Source organism: Fulmarus glacialis, unplaced genomic scaffold, assembly GCF_000690835.1.
Source record: "Fulmarus glacialis isolate BGI_N327 unplaced genomic scaffold, ASM69083v1 scaffold4350, whole genome shotgun sequence".
Lineage (NCBI taxonomy): Eukaryota > Metazoa > Chordata > Aves > Procellariiformes > Procellariidae > Fulmarus > Fulmarus glacialis.
In genome coordinates this window covers 40,037-55,888 of record NW_009188208.1, presented here as the reverse complement: position 1 = coordinate 55,888, position 15,852 = coordinate 40,037, and the positions used below count along the sequence as shown (strand labels likewise).

Below are 15,852 nucleotides of genomic sequence, written 5' to 3'. Positions count from 1 at the left end.
CCCCCCCCTCCGGTGTTTGTGTTGGCAGACAGAAAATGGAGTGCTTCTGCCCTCGCTGCAGTCGGCCCTGCCCTTCCTGGACCTGCACGGCACCCCCCGGCTGGAGTTCCACCAGTCGGTTTTCGACGAGCTGAGGGAGAAGCTGCTGGAGAGGGTCTCTGCTATCGCTTTGGAAGGGAAGGTTGAGGAGAGGTTTGTTGGCAGTCTTGTTGGTTATTCAGAGTGAACTGGGAATTTTGTGTGAAAATCAGTTATCGTGGACGAGTGACTTCTGCAAAGGAGAGTTAGGTTCCTGGGGGATCAAGTTCTAGTGGCTTTGAGATGACCCACTTTGGTCCTTTACTGTAACATGGTACTTAGTCTTCTGCTCTTACATGTTTTCAGATACAAGAAGCTGGAAGATCTCCTAGAGAAGAGCTTTTCCCTCGTCAAGATGCCTTCCATACAACCTGTGGTAATGTGTGTCATGAAGCACTTGCCCAAGGTAAAACTGCTCTGCTGGTTAGCCTGTTCCGTTACATCCCCGTTGTATAGCTTCTCTTAGCTGTGCTGTTGGCTGGGCTGCATGCTCCATCTGCAGACCTTCTGCAAGTTTGTTGTTCAGTGTTAGGAACTGACTGAAGATTTACTACAGTCTTGTACCTGGTAACAGCTTAGTAGACTAATTCAAAAAGCATTTTACATTTTCTTAATCACATGAGACTATTTCCCTATTTTATTCAATACATGAAGCTTCCTAAAAGTAGTCAAGTTCACTGACAGGTGAATTTTTCCACAGCTGATTTAAAAATCTGTGATAAGTAGAAAATGAGACTTGAAGAATGCAACTGGAAGTAGACAGGAGTGAGATTCAGCTCTGTGAAACAAAAATCTCTAGGAGTAGCCTTATTAAAAGCATCATATTGTACTTAAGGTAATGGATTCAAAACTGCTCCTAGAGCTTTTGTAAGTTACTGAGTTTTGAAATATCACCCCAAATCTTAGCGTCATAGGTTTAAAGGAAGTCTTAGCCTCTTTGAAAGAAATAAAGAAAAGCTTGGTGTGTAATTTGGTTGTTGAAAAGTTAAGTGTCTTAGGACTGGCTTTCTGCTACAGGAGTAGGAAAGGGAAAAGATGAGTCTGTGATATTTACTTTTGTTTAGCTGCGTTGTTGTGTAAAATACCAGACCTGAGATTATGATTTGGATGTCTTCTGTAGTCAGTTACTTATTACTTGAATAATCAGGCAGGTAAGCTGCTCTGCACTTTGGTAACTGCTCTGTTGATCATAGGTGCCTGAGAAGAAGCTGAAGTTAGTAATGGCCGATAAGGATTTGTATAAAGCATGTGCAGTGGAGGTGAAGCGCCAGATTTGGCAGGATAACCAGGCTCTGTTTGGTGATGAGGTATCTCCACTGCTGAAGCAATATATCCTGGAGAAAGAAAATATTCTCTTCAGCAATGATATTTCTGTCTTGCACAATTTCTTCAGTCCGTCTCCCAAAACAAGACGTCAAGGAGAGGTAAGGACAAGGAAACCTCTTACAATGTGCTTGTGAATGGAGTTCATCAGCTTTCAGTCAACCTCATCAAATAACAGTGTCCATTTCACCCACCCAACTTTGCTACTAAAGTTAAAGTTGTTTGGCTAGACAAAGTATTTGCAAGAAATACCAGGTCGTTTTCTCCTACATATCTTGATGACAGCATGATTTTAATAGTTATTCAATGCTGTGATTAATTGATTAATGTTCTAAGCTGTTGATGAGCTTTTAAAAAAAATAGCAAGGTGAAAAATTTTTTCCTTTATTGCTCAGTCTGGCGTTAATACCCCTCAGCTGTTCTGAAGGTTGAGCATCTCTATCAAATCAGTTTGAATATCTTAAATTTCTTGGGATTTTTTTTAGCAGGAAATAGCCCAACAAAAGCTTTTTTTCCTTTTTTTCTTTTTTTTTTTTGTAAAAACGGAAAGGGACGTTGAAAGTTGTAGCTAAGCTGGTATTCAGAAAAGTTGCTCTTTGAATGGAATTATGTGAGGTGGCTGAGCTGATCCAACACTCAGCCACAGGAAGGGCAGGTGCTGCTCTGCCCCCCCAGCCTGTAGTCTTGGCGATTATCAGACCCTTCCATGAGCTGATTCAGCTCAGTAATTGCTACAGAAACTCTGGCAAATAAAAACAGTAAGTAGTTTTCCAAGGCAGCGAGTTGGATCTGCTCAAAGAAGAGATCAGCTGACACCAAAGCCATTGCAAGGAGATGGGCTGGATCACACAGGCAGGCTTGATGTGGGAGGGAACAGTGGTGTAGGTGTTAGGAGGAGGGGGTCTCTCCTCTTCTTGGCAACAGCAAGCCATTACAGTGGTTCAGCTATAATGTGTCGCTTTACCTCACGAGGCTTTTGCTCCGAAAGGGAAATATCAGAGTTTCTGTAAGGACCTTGCTATTGAGAATGCTAAGGAGTTGCAGTGATAAGGCAGTATAAAGCTTGAATTTCAGAGAGGGTAGCACGTCTGTTACATGGGGGGTTTGGTTTGGGTCTGTTTTGCTTTCAAAAGCCCATTTAGTGTAAGTGCTCTGGTGCAGTTTACTTCGGGTTTACATTGCAGACCTGTGGTTTAACCGTGGCCGGCAGCTAAGCACCACACATCCGCTCGCTCGCTCCCCCCCCGGTGGGATGAGGGGAGAATCGGAAAGGTAGAAGAAACTTGTGGGTTGAGATGAAAACAGTTTAATAATTAAAAAGAAATTTAAAAAAGAAATTCATAAGGAAAAAAACAACAAAGAGAGAGGAAAATAAAACCCAAGAAAAACGAGCAATGCAGATGAAAACAGTTGCTCACCACCAACCAACCAATGCCCAGCCAGTCGCGGAGCAGCGGCCCCCCCTGCCAACCTCCACCCCCAGTTTTATTGCTGAGCATGACGCCATACGGTATGGAATATCCCTTTGGCCCGTTGGGGTCAGCCACAAAAAAAATACCATGAAAAAATTTAACTCTATCCCAGCCGAAACCAGCACAAACCTTCACCTTCATTCTCATGCCCGTAGCCTGAAGGTAGATGGAAATACAAAAAGACTTCCAAAAAAAAGTGAGTTTCGTTCATGTTACAATGATTGTAAATTATATTCATCAATAACAGGTACTGCTTATCCATTTCACATAGCTGAGCACCTTATTTTACAAATGCTTCCATTTCCTTTTGCAAGAGAACCTTTTCTTGACATTCTTTATTCTTTCATTATGGCTATGAAAGATTTGGTGAACATTTCTTGAACAAACGCTCTTGGAAATCTTGGTATAAATAGTTCCTTTTCAGGAACTCATGTCAATGCAGATGTTTCCATTTTGATAAATCATGTAAAAGAATTAATTTACATTTTGTGTGTGTGTGAAATAACAGTATCTCTTGGTAGTGAGTGCACATTTTTCCCACTTTGAGTTTAGGTGGTTCAGAAGCTGACCCAGATGATTGGGAAGAACGTGAAGCTCTACGATATGGTGTTGCAGTTTCTGAGAACCTTGTTCCTTCGGACAAGGAATGTTCATTACTGCACACTACGGGCAGAGCTCCTGATGTCGCTGCATGACCTGGAAATCAGTGAAATCTGCACCGTTGACCCCTGTCATAAGGTATTAATCATGTGGGACAGATAGGAGTATTACTGGAGAATTTTCTGTTTCGCCCACTCCTGTGCATACCTGCTGCCCTGCAGGACTTCAGCCCAGAGAAGATGACTCCTCTCTGTGAAGAGAGTTCAGACCTTGAATCCAAAAGTCATCTTATATTCCTTGGAACTTCAGGTGAAGATTTCATCTTGGTTAACCAGCAGCTTGCTTTCATTTCATAACCCATAAATCATTCAAATTTACGGTACTTGTGCAGTGTTAAAAACAATGTCTAATCTGACCTATGTAGATGCTGCAAAAAATGATAAAAAACACGAGCTAGCCCCAGGTTCGTAATCAAAGCTTGCTTCCCTCCCTGTTGTGCCTGGTGTGATATACTCCATCTGTCAGTAAACTGTGTGTGTAACATTAAATATTTTGGATCTTGAATTATAAGAAAACATTAAACTATTAAAATATTGGGGGGTGATAGATGAGTTGATGTCGCATCAGGATCTTGTAACTGGTCCTTTGTTCATGGTTAGCATCACTCTGATCTAGAACAAGGCTTTTTCTCTTAAGTAATGTTGCTAAGTTTTATGTGTATTCTGCTTATAGAGATTATGTCCTAGAGTGATGATAAATGTTACTGCATGCTTTTTAATGTCTTCTGATCAAGAGTCCCAAAATCAGTTTACAGACAGTGACTGAATAGAAAAGGGCAATTCTTGTTCAAGTTACAGATCATTTTCAGCAACCTCATTTTGCCAATGCAAAATGCAGTGACTGCTGCAAGACAGTAAGCCACGATGAAAGCATTTCAGAAAATTCAGCAAGTTGTTCTTTTTTGACAGCTGAAATTTTGGGGGAAAAAATATTTTATTTTTTGAAAGGGGGAAAAAAGCCCTTAATTTTGGGTCAAATAAAACGTTTCACTTAACTGTCTTTTTCTATTTTGATAATACAACTCTAAAGCAGAAACACCTCCACTGTTAATATCCCCTACTTAGAGGATGGGAGTGGTATTGCAAAATATCCCATATTATTATTGCTAAGTGATGCTGCCTCTTTCTCAGCCTCCTACCTGTGTAAATCCACATTGATCAGGTGTGTTGGACAGCGATGTATTAGTTGTTGCTCCTTAATTTCCAGGGAATGTCTTTCTTGGGAGGGGAGAAAGAGACACCAGGTTAACTTGCATTGGTATGTCTGACCTCCTTTTGGGGTGTTTGTATTTCTGACCTCCTCTGTATTTGTGACCAGCTTGGTACCATACTTAAGTATATTAATAAAGCGTATTAATTCCAGATATTTGGAGGCTATTCTGAGCCTGGTTTCTCTGACATTGTCTGTTTTATTGCTGGTTTAACGAGTTGCTGTGGTTCATAAAGCTTTCTCCTTTTTTGTAACAGTTCACCTGGTGCCTTGATGCTTGCATTCGGGAGAAGTTTGTGGACAACAAGAGAGCTCGGGAATTGCAAGGGTTTCTGGATGGAGTGAAGAAAGGACAAGAACAAGTGTTGGGGTAAGGCACTTGGGCTGTTTATTAAGAAACTGAAAATGGGTTCCTGGCAGTCACAACATCTGACAGGTATTGTACGTGTTACTTCTTCCCTAGAGCCAGCTAACAGCCAGTAGCTCTTCTGTGTGGTCAAATCCAGTATACATGAGCGTTAATGCACTAGAGCATAGCCAAGCACCTTCTGGTGACATAGCTTGTACTGCTTAAGTCTTGAGTCTCCCCTGTTGAGAGTCTCAAGTCTCCACTCTTGAGTCTCCCCTGTGGCCTGGTAACTAACTGTGGGAGATCTCCTGCTTGATTTCAATGCAGAAGACCTTTAGTAATTGTTTTCAGATAACATGCTCTTTCAAGTCAAAGAAATAACATTCATGGTGTTTTTACAAGGCAGGAGAAGGTCATCAGGTAGACGCCTGTAGGTAACAAAAGACAGAAATTCAGGTTTTACATGATCATAGTAAGGGTATTGTTACAGTACTTGCACTGTGTCTACCTCTGTTCTTAAACTCAGCAGTGTGTATGTGTTTGTAAAAATATAGCGTACACACACACACGCTGTTTTGATGTTACATCTGATAGTTGATGGGATTACAACAAAGAATAGACTCAAACATCTACTCTAGTGAAACACATGTTCTCAAGAAGCTGGTGTTCTACAGCTGGATATGGAACTGTACGGTAGGGTTATTTGTTGTGTATGACATGTATTTGATTTTTACTTCTTCTCAGGGACTTATCAATGATCTTGTGTGATCCCTTTGCCATTAACACCTTAGCCTTGAGTACCATAAGGCACCTGCAAGACCTGGTTGGGCAGGACACCTTACCCAGGGTGAGTGTCGCAGCTTGTGTGCCTCAACTGAACTATAGTCTTAATTGACTAGCATTCATCAACAAAGGACTGGCACTGTAGGAGAAGTACGATTAAGTTCTCAAACGCATGTGTAAATTGAAATAAGGGAAATGCGATACTGCCTATCCATTTGTAGCACATACCTTACAGCTCTGCAGAAGCACTGTTTGGAGACAGGCATTTTGGAGCTCTCCGAATTGACAATGAATTCTTTGCATGGTTCATTCTATCCTAACAGCTATGCGTATATAGAATCATATATAGAATATGTGCCTCCCTGCTTTGTCCTTCCATTGGTTTGCCTAAGAGCAGCAGCCTTTTTTCCCTGCCACAGTAACTGTGGTGGATTAGTTTACGCTGTTCTGGTCTGTTGGCTGCGATATAATACAGTTCCTGCAAGTAGTGTCTGCAGGAGGTGCTTAAAGGAGGGTAGCCTTACAGGTGTCTAAACAGTGTGAGGCATTTGCTGTTTTTATCCCTGGGTTGTTAAATTTTATTGTTGGATTGAATAACTTCCTCATGAGAGCTTAAGACTGAAAATTGTTTTGGTTTCAGGGCACAATGTAAACAACAAACCATTGTCATTCTTACACACGCTTTCTCTTTCTTACTTCTGCTGAGATGGCTTGATTTGTCCTGTCATGCATTACATTTCAGTATACTAATTTGGCTGGACACATTTAAAAACAATGTCATGATCAGGTCGGCTGCATACTTCTTGGCGTATTACAAAATGTTACAAAAAACCACAAACCCTCAGGTGTGTCTGTTTATTTGATTCCCATTTGAGGAATCAGTTGTCAATTAAATTGGAGAACTGAATGTCTCTAGCAGTCTTCGATAAAGCTGCTAATCCAGGAGAGCTTTGAATGTAAACCACTACTTCCAAATAAATATCTATATGTGCAAGTTGTGGAAGATCAAAATAGCTGTTTTTCTCTTCCCCTTAAAATTCGAGGAAAGCCCAGATCTGCTGCTGCTCCTTAGGATGCTGTCTTTGGGACAGGGGGCCTGGGACATGATTGACAGTCAAGTCTTCAAGGAACCAAAAATGGTGAGCCATTTTGATGTTTAGAATTTAACACATTTCATTAAGCAAATTTAGACTTGTGTATTATTTTGTGTCCCTGATTTAACATTCATTCTGCATACCTCTCATCATAGCTTTCTTAGAAAAAACATGTAAGTGGTCACAGAGCAGCAGCTCAAGTGGACACGTTGTAAGTTTCGTTTGCCTGCTTTTTTATTTACATGAATGCTTGGCCCTTACTGTTTTAAAATCAAACTGTACCTCTTAAATTCTGCACTGGTTGCTCTTTGTTCCTGGGAGCTTCTACACAACTGACGAGTTTGTTAAAAAGATCTTTTCTGAGGAAAGCAGGATTTCAGAGGCTGGTCTGAAACTCTGGTAGCAGTGTGGCAAGTTTTCATTGACATGAAAAATGTTTTTCCCTTCCAGATATCTGTTGTAGCCATTTTGTGTAGTGCCACATTCAGCTACAATCTTTCCATGCTTTGGAAATACTTTGCCCAGTATTATAGGCAATCCTAGTGTAGTTTGGGAGCAGATATGTTCAGCTGATGGCAGGAAGGCTAACCATGGTGTTGCACAGCGGGACTGTTTCTCAAGAGAAATTTGCTGTTTCTGTTCTGAACTATAAAGCAGCAAATGTCTACCTAGGGGGACATTTGAAGTCTCCAAAATATATATTACTGTTGATTGCACATTTAAATTTACCACAGGAAGGGTGTGCATTAATACTCAGATTGTAACAGTGAGGGTGACCAAAACTCCAAGGGTAGCACTGTGATTTGACTTGCAGAGGTGCTCTGGTGAATCTCTTATGAAGAAACTGTGAACATTTTTCCTACAGGGAATCTCCAAATCTGTATTTAAAGTCTGTTTTATTTGTGATTGCCACAAGCTGTAGCCTCTCACTCTGTGAATCTGATACAACATAGGTTGATCTGCCTGTGCGAGGAGATGCTCTTTATTGTTGCTATTATAGCTATGCATTGATCCCTGTCAGTTTAGGGAGCGAACAAAATGATTTGTAATTCTTGATAAAAGCAGTTTGGTACCATCGTTAACATGCAGTACTTGCAGAAGTGTTGGAAAAGAAGAAATGCTACGTAATTGTCAAAAGAAAGAACATGAGCAGCAGTATTTCTGTAGATGAGATGAAGTATAGTTTTCCTAATTACCAGTGGAGCATGTGGAAGTGAATTATTCAAGAATTTTGACTGGAACCAGATGTCTGAAAGCTTGTTTTCCTAAATGTAGGATGGGGCTCATAATATTGCCTCACTGTTTGTTACAGTACTCTAGGACCATTACATAGCATGAACTGATTGATGAAAGCACTATTCTTTTCCCTCTGTTCTTCCATCCCTCTAAGGAGGCTGAGTTGATCACGAAGTTCTTGCCTATGCTGATGTCCTTTGTGGTGGATGACCACACGTTCAATGTAGATCAGAAACTGCCCTCGGAGGAGAAGGGGCCAATTCCCTACCCCAGCACCATTCCTGAAGCTTTCACCAAGTACGTAATCTGCCTTACTGACTTTGTACATATAATCTTGTTACAAAAGCAAAACATCAAGGAGGCAGCCAACACTGACAGGAAAAAATACTGTATGTGGTAAAATGAAGACTCTTTTGGGGTAAGATTTAGTCCCAGTTAATCAAGCCTGAATTTTTCCTTTAGCAGAACAGGTTTCCACCGTGATTCCTCAAATAAAATTTATCTACACAAAATACTATTTCTTGTAATGACCATTCTTTTGGCAGACTGAATATGAAAGTATTTGGTATTACTGCTTTCAAATACGCTGCTTGTGTGGCTTCCCAAGCAGTGACTGATGAGTGTTTGAGTGATATTTGGGTGCAGCTGGACGAGTGCCCATGCTTGGTTCTGAAGAGTGCTATTGTAAATTGTAAAGTTGGCATTTTGGTCACGCAGACGCTCATTCTCTGTTGATAACCTAGCACTCCAGGGATGTCAAAAAGATAAATAAAACCTCTGTGTGCGCTGTTCTATTCAGATCTTGCACTAATTTCCAGCACAATTCTTATCTGTATGCCAGAATCTGGAGTACTGTATCCCGATAGTTGTACTGTCCTCTGTGACAGTGTTGATATTTGATCTTTGGGAAACTAAACCGAAACAGTATTGGACTTTGTATCATTTTTGAGTATTTGGGCTGCTTCTAAAACCCATTTTGAATAGCACTTTTATCATTAATACTATTATAAGTGTTCACAATCAAACTGTTTGATTGTGAGACAGCGCAATGTTTGCTGAATAGTAAATTTTTCTGGACCATGATAGTGAACATAGTGATGATCATCTATTCAGTCACTGAGTAGCTGCTTCTCAGTGGGTTTGAGGCTAGCCACTGCTGTAACTGCTTGATTGCTATCCAACAGTATTTTAAACACTCTTTTGAAAAGGAAAAAAAAAAAACCCAAAACCAAACAAAAAAACCCCAACAAAACAAAACCAAACCTGTTTTAGCTTTATTGATTAAGAAACTTTGCTTCTGCCATAACAGATTCTTGCAGGAGAACAGAATAGCTTGTGAGATTGGCCTGTATTACATCCTTCACATCACTAAACAGAGGAACAAGAATGCTTTCCTTAGGCTCCTGCCGGCACTAGGTAAGTTTTTGTCTCGTCGTCTATTCTATAGCTGTTTGCCTTGTACTGGACACCCAGGAGGCAAGTAAACCTGGAGTGAAAGTGATTTCAGAGCGAAAGACGTAACGTTCTGCCTTTGGCTCTTCTGGTGACTTAGTTTTAAGGCCCTGCAGAAGTGTTTGTTTTTGTCTGCAATTCGGATACTTTTCTGCTGATCCAAGAATTTAGAGATAGTGGCTGAAGGTTGGTAGTTCCTTAGATCAAAGGCTGTATTAACAATGGGATTAGCTGAGAACTGTGGAATGAATCTGAAAGATAAGAGAGCAGGTGGTTTAATTCTGCCGCTGCTCATAGTAATTGCATGTGGCCAGAAATTCTTGAGACTTGGCTTTGTGTGGTGAAAAAACCCTGTAACAAAACAGGACTGAACACAGGCTTAAATTCTTCCCTGGGATTACCTTCTGAGACTGACTTCTCTGGGGTAAGTTGCATGAGAGCTCTAAAGCAATCTTAGGAATTGCAGCTCTCAGTAATGATGGGGTGGGGAGTTCACTTCCCACTCCCTCATCCCAGCTCTGGTGTTCTTTGAACCCTTTGCTGAACTGTCAGTTCACTTATATGGGTGAGTTTTCTGCTGGTAAGTGATTTGTATCTGCTCACTAAGGGGTCCGAGAAGCGCAAGGATGTGGATGCGGCCATGAACAGAGGATGGTGGAGAAGGATAGTAGGGGACTTTGTGATTTTGGCAAAGCTACTCTGTGACTTCAGCCTTGGTGGAGACATGGGCTTTCTACATATTCTTCTCACCCCTCTGCTCCTAATCTTTTATGTCTGGAAGATCAAAGCCACCTGCCTGGGCTACCTGTTTTAAAAGCCACTAAGGAAATCTCACTTGAACATCTGCTATGTAGTCAGGTTTTGGCACATCCTTGTCAGTCTCGGTTTCTTTTCTTTTCATGTTGTATAGTTGAGACATTCAGTGACTTGGCCTTCAGTGATATTTTTCTGCATCTGCTTACTGGTAACCTCACGCTGCTGGGTGATGAATTTGCACTCGAGGAGTTCTGCGCCAGTCTCTTTGATGGCTTCTTTCTCACTGCCTGCTCAAGGTAAATCTGATTTTGCTCAGGGGAAGTGAGTTTACAGGATAGCTGAGAGAGGTTATACTACTTTGAACTATGGTTTAATAGTTCAGCAAACTCTTCACATATAGTGGAAATACTAGCCTGATGCTGTTTTTCTTTAAGGAAAGGCTTATATTTTGTGATCAAGTTTTTATCAGCAAAATTGTTAAGTGTTGATTATAAATTATTACCTGAACTGTAATTCATTACTCGTAAGTTGAAGTTGCAAAAGACAATATCCTTCATGCTTTGCAGTAGCTGTGAATATGAGGAGTTAACTTCAGCTCTTTGTAATATTGGCTGCACACAGAAAATCTGTTTGTATCTGTTAATTCTGTTAAGTCAGTGTCATTCAACTGGTGGCCTGCACACGAAATCTAACTCTCCAGAAGAGATTAGAACTGCTGTTCGGGCACAGCAGCATGTGCTGCTGCTGCTGCTACCACTTCCTCTGCACATGTGGAGGGACAAACATCCTCCTGCATGTGCATATGGCCTGTCCAACAGAGAGACCAGCTGCTGCCACGTGCTACAGTCTGTGCTTAAAATCTCCCCCTCCTTTCTCATGGTTGCTACAGTTAGTCCACTCCAGTTGAATAACTACATAAATTGCTTGAAAGTCTAAGGCTTTGTAGCATGCAGGCTACAATTCTCAGGTGTTTTGGAAAATTATAACAAAGCTGCCAGTCTGTGGGTGTGAGAATTATTCTGGTACTGTTGCTGTAGCTTTCTTGTTCTCAAGATGGTGTTTGTTTTATATCAGTTACTCTGCTTTAAAATTGCTTTTTGCAGAAAGGAGAACGTACATAGACATGTGCTAAGACTGCTGCTTCATCTGCATCACAAAGTGGCGCCTGCCAAATTAGAGTCTCTCCAGAAGGCTTTGGAACCCACCAAGCAGGTAAAAAGGGAAGCTTGAGAAAGGGAAAATTAATTGCAAATGAAAGCAGCTGCATTTCCAGACGTTGCTTAATGGAACATGAGTTCTACTTTCCAAGCGTACCGAGTTATGTCTTAATTGCCTTGTAACTTCCTCTTTCTGTGTTGGTTTGTGTTAAAACACACAGGGTAATTGCATACTTAGTGTTCTAGCTAGTAGCAGCTAGAATGAAGTATGACTCTTCTGTTTTTCCCCTCCCTAATTCTCATTCTGCAGAGTGGGGAAGCTGTGAAGGAGCTTTATAACCAACTCACTGAGAAACTGGAGCTTCGCAAGCCAAGTCCAGCCGAAGTGACCGAGACTCCCTCCATGGAACTGCCCTTGCCCACTGTGCCCACACCAACCTCACGCTGAGCTATGTCGGTAGTGCAAGAATGAGACAGAAGAACTAACCTAGTGCTCTGCAGCGTGAAGGCACTGTACTGCCTTTCAAATGTCTCTGCCTACAGGGTGGAAACAAAAAAAAAAGCCACTGAAGCTCTTTCAGGAAACACTGCAGTTTACCCAACTCACTGGCTCTTGCTGGTTAGAAAACTCTGTATGCAGTGCATTGCAAAGGTTTACTTTTCTTAAAGATAGCTGAGTGTCATCTTGTAGAGCCACTTAAAATCTGACTGTACATTTTTTTTCAAAAAGAAAATGCATATTTTTAAGCTTGGCATCTTGTATTTTTAAACTGTACTTTAAGGACTGATAAATGAGCGTTTAACTCCATTATGGTTGAGCAGGTAGTGTGAACTCCTGAAGGCTAACCATAGCTTTCTGTGGCCATTGGTTTGCTCCTCTGGGTCTTTGGAGAAGATGCTTAACAGAAGGAAATGTTAGAGGAGATAAGCTCCACTGATAAAATTTCCTGTTTGAGGTTCCATCTCTTTTGGTACATGGTAAGACATGCTGCATTAGTCAGAGATGTCCACCACTGTCACTAAGCCAAAAAGAAGTGAACAGCCATCTTCTCAGCTAGGCTTTTACAAAGAATGCCAGAAATTGAATCATTCTCTTTCCTTTTCTCTCCACTTTTCTCCAAAGGAGTAGCTTGAAATGAGTCCTGGAGCAAGTGAAGAAAACCAAGACTAGCATGTTCCCAAATGACAATAGGGAGTGTAGGTGGAGTGCAATTCTGTCTTTGAAAAATAGCCTGTTCTTCATGGCTCATTTGTGTCACTGTCTGTACTGTTACAGTTGATTCCTGTTCTGCTTTTATTGCTGTCTCAGTGTTAGCCTCGAGTAGAGTGTGCAGGAAGATGGGCATGGGAGAAGAATGAGTTGTGTGAGTTTACAACGGACTTTACACTCATTTCAGCAGGTACAGTATGCCTGAAAAGAATCTTGCCAGTCTCCTGTACGCGGGAAGCTGCCTACATGAATTATTCTGAATCGCAGAATAATTCAGGTAGGAAGACACCTCTGAGGGTCTGTGGTCCACCCCCGACTCAGAGCAGGACCAGCCTAGGCGAGGTTGCTCAGAGCAGGAATTTGTATTTGCCTGTGTTGAGATTCATGAGGTTTCTGTCGGCCCATTTCTCCAGCCTGTTGAGGGGGGTCCCTTTGAACAGCAGCCCTGCGCAGTGTATCAGCCAAGCCCACAACTTGGTATCATTTGCAAACTTGCTGAGGGCGTGTTCTGTCTTCAGGTTGTAAATAGAGGCATTAAACAATATTAGCCCCATTAATGGCCCCTGAGGAATGCCATGGGTAATGGGCTGCCAGTTGGACTTTGTGCTGTTGATCACAATACTCTGAGCCCAGCGTCTTGCCAGTTTTCCGTGCAGCTATCTGAACTGTATCAAAACGATTTGGCTATATGGATTCTTCAGACAATTGTGTCGAAAGCTATTTAAAGTCAAGGTAAGCTACCCACTGCGTTCTCCCCATCCACCAGGCCAGGCATCTCTTTGTAGAAGCTTATTGGGTTTCTCAGGCACAATTTACCATTGGAATTTACCCATCCACTCCGGCCATGCCCTGTCACTTTCTTGTCTGTCATGTTTCTGGATATGATGGGGGGTTTTTTTCCCCATCACCCCTTGTTTCCTGGGACTTAAGCACTCCCAGTGCAATGTCGTGCTGATGAGACTTTTCCATTTCCTGAAGCTGTGTCCAAAAAAAAAAAGAGAAAGAAACAGATGCTAGTTAAGTAGAGGTGGAAATCCCTCCCCAAAGCGGCTGACTTCCTCTTTACGTGGTTTTCTTCCTCCTGAGTTCTCAAGTGTTGCATGAGGAAAGTGAGCGTTGCCTCTCTTCATCGCCTCGGTGCTTTATTTCTCCTTTTATGTAGGGACTTGTCTGTATCTTGTGGGAGAACTGGGAAGGCGGGTTAGGTTTGTGTATGAGACAGGGGCACTGTCCTCTAGCCCACGCTGCCTTTGTGCACCTTAACTCCTGGGCTCCGTACTGCCTTTGGCAGGCTCTCGGCAGTTCTGGCATCAGACTTGTTGGAAACAGGAACTGGGTATAACAATTAGGTCTTTCTTGCAAAGTTTTGTTTTTAAACCGTTTAAACTGTCATGGTAACTTACACAAAATAACATCCCACGCTGCTGGCGAACCTTTTGCAATGAACCTACTCGGGCCCATGCTCTACTCAGCATTGGAGGTTATTTTAGGTTTGTGTCAGGGATTCTGTCTGTCACTAAAGGTTTCCCTTATACCGCGTGCTGACTTGATGCTCTCCTGCAGCACAAACTTCTTTTAATCCAGGCTGACTCTGTGGTTTACTACTTGGTAGAAAGACCTCTTGTGTTTCAGCCTGTACCCATGGTACTGAGATACATGCTGGTGATTTTCTCCAGGTTTTTAGATCCACAACGAAATTGAGTCCCACAGCAGACACTGGCCGTTACCTGTGCTGGTGGCTGCTTTGGCTGAGGAGGGGAAATCGGTGGGCTAGTGGCTGCCAGTCCGTGCGCTCCTACCTGCCGTCTGCACAAAGGTGTGATCGGAGGAGAGACACTTTTCAGAAAACACTGTTTTAGTAGTGAACGTCTTGGTCTGTTTCCATTCTTTGCGATGAGAATGGTTTCGCTCCAGTGCCAGAAGTTACACAGACTTCTGTTGTACGCGTAAACTTCCGCACAACCTGCGGCAGGAGCTGGCTGCAGCTGCGTGCAGGTTGCTCGCTTTCCGCCTGGTCCAGGGCCAGGACATCTCTGGGATTCCCGCCCGGAGGGGCTCACTCACTTCTACTCCGCCAGATGCTGTTATATCGGATGGTACTGTCCTGCGAAACAAGTACCAGGGGAAGTACAGCTGGACTGTGTAAGAGAATTCTTCTTTTTCAATCTTCATCTTTTTTTATAGTGCCTCTGTGCTGTGTCAATGGTACCAGCTGGGGTGCTGTGCAGCGTGCAACAGGCGTGCACTGCGGTGGGTGCACGCTAGAGGGTAGAGCACCCCGGCTGCCCTGCCTGTCCTGCCCGTAACACGCTGCTGCTTGAAATCCCTCCCTGTTCGGCATGGCGCAGGGAGCTGGAATCGCTCCCTGTGTACACTTATGTCACAGTTTGTCTTTACAACAGGGGTGTGATACCTTTGATATGAAAAAATGTGTATTCACTCTAAACCTGCTGTGTCTGACTGCGGAATGAATTTTTACAATGAATTCTAATCAGCTTGAGCAATCTGGTCCTCTCTGTGTGCTTTTCCTGAAAAACCAGAGTAACTAATAGCCCAGAGACATTCTTCAGGCTTTTTGGATGTTTAACATTTAACTGAAATTTTATGTTGAGCTGTGAAACAAATAATTTGGATTGAGCTACGTTAGAAGATTGATAGAGCACTGTAACTGCAATAGTTGATAGAAGCAGCCAGTTACTGAGGCTAGCAGAGGAACCAGATCTTACATAAAATTAGTGGAAAAGATGATTACTATAGTGAAATATTATTTACTGCCGAACTACCTGACACCCAAAGCATGCCTAGCATCATTTCAAAACACAGCCAGATTCCACTTGACATATGATTTGATGTAGGATAGCTCTTTGTGAACCGAGATAAAAGGAGACCAAACAAATCTGCTTGGCCAGAAAGAATACGAAGACCCCCTGGCTACCTCTCAGCTATTGTGAGTCCTCTCTGTTTTGCTGGGAACTGTCTGGTTTTGAGGCGATTCCTGGCCGCCTCTCTGTACAACAGTGTAAAGAAAACCTGCCCTAGGTTTAACTTTGAAGATAAATGAATTAGTTAATGT

At 42.3% G+C, this 15,852-nt stretch overlaps 1 protein-coding gene across 1 annotated transcript; it reads left to right on the top strand.

Moving 5' to 3' along the window:
- Positions 1–7: 7 nt before the first annotated feature.
- NELFB (negative elongation factor complex member B) lies at positions 8–12,316 on the top strand (the record flags this gene model as incomplete). Its single annotated transcript, XM_009577678.1, has 12 exons — positions 8–192; positions 385–484; positions 1,272–1,502; positions 3,426–3,611; positions 5,000–5,112; positions 5,836–5,938; positions 6,918–7,013; positions 8,359–8,501; positions 9,514–9,620; positions 10,567–10,708; positions 11,516–11,624; positions 11,880–12,316. Coding segments are annotated over 12 exons (1,653 nt in total), but the record flags the coding sequence as incomplete, so codon positions are not given.
- Positions 12,317–15,852: the final 3,536 nt, after the last annotated feature.